The sequence below is a fragment of the Symphalangus syndactylus genome, chromosome 21 (assembly GCF_028878055.3).
Source record: "Symphalangus syndactylus isolate Jambi chromosome 21, NHGRI_mSymSyn1-v2.1_pri, whole genome shotgun sequence".
Classification (NCBI taxonomy): Eukaryota; Metazoa; Chordata; class Mammalia; order Primates; family Hylobatidae; genus Symphalangus; species Symphalangus syndactylus.
The window spans coordinates 55576220-55580973 of NC_072443.2; the positions used below are offsets into that span (position 1 = coordinate 55576220).

Here is a 4754-nt window from a genome sequence, read left to right on the forward strand (position 1 = left end):
ACAGCACTGAGCCTGAAACACCACGATGAGCCTGTGGAAGAGGTGAGCCCACGGGACAGTGTCCCCTCCATGTTTGACACGTCACTGCTTCTGGAGCAGGAGACCCTGAGAGCAGCTGTCCCAGGTCTGCACTCGACATCCATCCAAGGGAGGACATACCACAGATATGAAGCCAGGGGACTGATGAAGTGGCCGTAGATGGTGCCTGAAGGAACCCATCCTCAGGAGCCTGCAGAAGCCTCTGTCGTGCCAAGAGTTAGAGGGAAGGGGGCTGGCACCGGCCCCACTGCAGTGCATTGCCTGGTGTCTCCGCCCTGGTCTTCCTTGGGCCAAGACTCCCCACCCGGTGCTCATTCCAGCGGCACAAGAGCCCTGCTGACCCAAGACCAAGGACCCAGCAAGGACTGTGGAAACAGGGATCAGCTGAGTGGTGATGGACACTGACCAGTGGCCCCCAGCGGCCCTCCTGCCCCTCCCTGGCCAGGCTGCCCAGCTCTGAGTCCTTACGGAGAGGAACTGCCTGCAGTAGTCTCCATGTCCTGTTACAGGGGAGCAGTGGCAGGCACTGGTGGTGGGTGGACAGAGCAGCGGCCCTGCCACGTGTGAAGCGGGCCAGGGCCCAGAGAGGGTGGTGCTTCCTCTTGCCCTGGCCACATCCCTCCCCACCATGTCAGGCCCAGCAGAGAACATGGTGCAGCATGCAGATGTCAGAATCAGACAGCCTGAGCGCATCCCCCACCTCCGCCTGCCCTCTCTAGCTGTCAGACCCTGTGGGCCCGTTTCCCCAGCTGCAGCGAGGGAGTCGATGCATGGAAAGCCTTTCAGGCATGCCTGGCTCAGGCAGTGCCGGCCGAGTGTGCGTAGCTATCATTTCTGTTGTGGTCATTGACACTGAGCAAGGCCACCAGCCCGGCCACAGCATTGTTGAGGGTCACAGGACGAGGATCCTGGGTGGGCAGGAGAGCGCTGCCACATGATGCCCTGCCCTGACTCTGAGGAAGCTGAAAAGGTTGTGAAGAACCATCCTGGGAGCCCTTCAAGAAAAATGGTTCCAAGTCACTCCAGGCTCTGCCCAGGGCTGGCTTGACCTGGTCAGCACGCATGTGGTGTGAGCCACTATTCTGGCCTGCCTGACTTCATCAGCCTGTGAACCGGGGCAGCTGTGGGAGGCTGCGTACACATGGGATATCTGCACAGCTGGCTGTGGGCAGTTATGGTTGTGGGTGTACCTGTGAGCACAGGGCTCTAGGACTCAGCACAGAGGGAGCCCTGGGGTCACCTTGCATCTCTTGCTGACCTGAGACATTGAGAAAGTAGATTGTAAGACACTCAGCGTCACTCCAAAACAGCCAAGTAAAGAACTCCTAAGTGTTCGCCCAAGTTGGGCAGGGTAAGGAGGGCCGTGTTCAACTCCAGGTGGGGACGCTGTGTGGACCCCCAACCCCAGCCTTCAGGCCTGGCCCAGGTCCTGTCAGAAGCTATAGGCCAGCCAGAAGGAGTTGCCGGATACAGACAGGGGAGGCCATCTCCCCTCTGGCCCTGGTTTTTAGTCAGCCAGAGGAGTCCCAGGCGTTAGGGGTAGGCTAGAGAGCTGATTTGAAAACCCTAGAGAGAGTGGCGCTCTGTCCCTCCACATTTCCACATGGTGCCACAATGTCCTGAGTGTCTGATGGCTGTGGCCACCCAAGAGGGCGGTGGAGGAGGGAGGCCGTGTCCTGGGAGGCTGGACTCTACTTTGCTCCATGTCCCTGGACCACTGTGTTGCGCAGGAAGGGAAGAAAGGTCAGCCCTTCTTCCCACACTGGCTGAAAAATGAGGAAATGTGAGCCTCTTCTTCCTTCTGGCTGAGAATTAGGGCCAAGGTCCTACTTGGCTGTCCTAGTCTTCAGCAACTGGTGTCAAGCCCTCTTTCCCTGCTGTGCCGTGTGGCCCTTTCCCAGTAGTGGTCTCTGAGGGCCACATCACACAAGCCCGAGCCACCCAAAGCCGTTTGCTGACCCCAACTCCCACCTGGACATCTGGTTTGGGGTTAGCAGGCAAGGCAGAGGGACTGGACTCTCCTGAGTCTGTGCTGTGATGCCCAGGCCGAAGCCATGCCAAGGCACAGCCCAGCACACTCAGATGGCACAGGGAGGCTCGAAGCCCACAGCACTTCCTCCACCTGCCACTGGCTGGTGGCCTTAGGCTAGCTGGGAGGCGCAGTAGCTTTCCCAGAGGCTGGGGACGGGGCACAGTGGGGAGGCCCAGCAGTTGCTTCCTTCTTCCAGGCTCCTGGGCCCAACCCAGCCTAGGGTCCAGCTCTGAAGGCAGCGTGGCCAAGTTATCCAGCATTAGAGGCGGCTGGGTGAGCAGGTCTGGGTGTGAACCCTGCTGCCTGTGAGAACTGGGCCTCAGCGTCCCCCTCTCTGATATGGACACAGTGGCGCCTATAGGGTTGACATGTCCAGCGTGGTGCTCAATACATAGTGATGCTGCCCAGATGGAAGCTTCTAGAATGTCAAGTGGGGAGGGCTGTTTCTCCCTCCCTGTTCCCATCCCCACTCCCAGAGAGCTGGCCAGTGCCCAGGCCCCTAAGGCTGGGCCCGTCATGCTCCAGGCTTGGTGTTCCTCAAAAATCCACGGAGAAGTCCTCAGGAGGGACTGTGGAGGCTGGGCGGGGCCAGGCTGGGCCCTAGGCACCAAGAGGAAGACCCGGCCTTGCTCTAACGGACCCCGCACACCGAGTGCCTGCTGTGTGCCCTGCACTGGGGCGTGACGAAGATGCTGGCAGAGACCTCCTGGCTTAGGGAAGGCTTTGTGGCCCCTTTGGGGGGTGGTGCCAAGCAGAGGAATCCCAAGCTGGAAGGTGGTTTCTGGCAGCCCCCAACCGTCTCCTGCCCCTGGCCAGGGCACTGCACAAACCAAAACTGAGCTCCTGCAGGCAGCCGGGAGGAAGCGGGGATGTGAAGTTGTTTCCTTTTCACTCTCAGTGCTCGTCCTGCCAAGAAGGTGGGGGCATATATGTGTGTGTGTGTATATACACATATATATGGCAGTCACTGAAGGTGGGCATGCAGGACCTGCCATGCTGTTTGCGGCTATGTGGAAGCTGCCCTCACCCCTCCCCATTCACCCGAGTCAGGGGTGAACACACTAGTTGGGGGCGTCAGGCCCACCTGTACACATGCCTCAGCCCCAGGGTCCCTCTCAACAGACTCCTGGTCCAGGAGTATAAAATTGGGGCTGGTTTTAAAAAATTTTTTTTTTTTGCTTTTCGAAAACTTTATTTTTAAAATTCATTCCTGCACTGCTGCTGGCTTCCCCACTGAGCCCCTCCTCCGACCTCTCACACCTGGCTCCTGCGGGCAGGTGGGCTCAGCACCTGTGCCTGCTCCCAGCAGGGGTGCAGGCTCCGTGGCAGCAGCGTGGCGCCAGGCAGGCAGCGCCCCCAGCCTCATGTCCGCGTCTAACTTCTGGTATTGCATGTTCTGGGCAGGGAAGCGAGGGCGTCGCAGCAGTGCGGGATCGCTAGAGAGCAATGTGGAAGTAAGTAGGAAGCGCCTCTGTCCAGCTGGCTGTCCTGTGTCGCCTTCCCCAGTCCTCGGTTCATATCTGTTGTCCTGTTTTTTTTTGTTTTTTTGGTTTTTTTTTTGCTCTTCCTTCCCCTACTGCACAGACGCAGACACCCACTCCCCGCCCCTGCCTGCCTGGGACCCTGTGCATGTCAGCTTCTCCTCTGTGCCTAGAAACATCCATGCCTCCCACCGCTTGTTTTGGACTGAACAGTGGGGGTGGTTCTGGATTTTGTGTTTTGGTTTCTGCTTAATCCCATCACCTGTGGTCCTTGAGCATGGTTGACCATCCCCAGCTTCCAGCACCCCCCCACCCGCCCACCGGCTCCCACTCATCCTCCACACTTGCTGTTGGATATTTTTGCTGAACCCTTGACTTCCATGCCCGCCCATCCTCATCGCTTTCTTCTTGGAGTTTGATTGCTGTGTGTCTGCGGCAGGACACCATGGAATTGCTTAGCTTGTGGGAGGAGGAATGTCTTGAAAGAAAGAGATTCAGTGTGGATTTCATGATATTTCACTCACTCATCCTCCGGCCATCTCTGTATTACTGTTCACATCTCTACCTCAGCTTGCAGATCTTTTTCTGTTACCTTCTTTTTCCTTGTTTGGTTTGCAGTAGGCAGCTGCAGTGAAATGCCTAGGCAGCCCATTCTCCCAGAGGACAAGATTTCTGAGCCCCACCTGTCCCTGTCACCACCTCTCCCGAGACCTCAGGACCCACATGGGCGGAGCACATGCCCTCAGCCCAGTTGAGCAGTCCCAGGAGAGCTGAGGGCCCTGCTTTCAGCAGGAGCAGGGCTCCTCCTCCAGGCACATCAGCCCCTCTGCACTTGCCACACACAGAGCACAGACACCCCAACCTAGGGGTTCCAATTTGAAACCTCAGGCTGCTACTGCCAGGGCCAAAGTGCTTGTCAAAACGAGACTGGAAGTCCTTCTGCTGCGGCGGTCAGAGAGGCGGGCCCCTCCCCTGCCCTCACTCCCCACTTTGGTCAAGGCCAGTAACCCCCAGCTGCCCTGCACTGTAGTGAGAGGAGGTGGGGCCCAGTCCAGCCTCACTCAGCCCCACCCTCTGGCCAGTGAGTTGAACTAAAGCTTAGCAGTCAGTGGGTGAATTTTTACATTTAAAAAAAAAAAAATCATTCTGACCTAAGTGCTTGAAGATCTTTTAATTTTGATTTCTATGAATTTCCTTTTTAG

At 57.6% G+C, this 4754-nt stretch overlaps 1 protein-coding gene across 27 annotated transcripts in view; it reads left to right on the forward strand.

Moving 5' to 3' along the window:
* The window catches only part of IQSEC1 (IQ motif and Sec7 domain ArfGEF 1), a 401591-nt gene that overhangs the window by 392540 nt on the left and 4297 nt on the right, over positions 1 to 4754 (forward strand). For 13 of the 27 annotated variants that reach the window (XM_055259256.2, XM_055259257.2, XM_055259263.2 and 10 more), the window contains one exon: positions 3476 to 3525. The exons of 7 other annotated variants lie outside the window; for them this stretch is intronic. In XM_055259256.2, coding sequence (XP_055115231.2) covers positions 3476 to 3525 — 50 coding nt within the window. Of the gene's footprint in view, positions 1 to 3475; positions 3526 to 4170; positions 4708 to 4754 lie in introns of those variants that run through there. 7 more of the 27 variants (XM_063630287.1, XM_063630285.1, XM_063630296.1 and 4 more) reach the window with 1 other exon arrangement.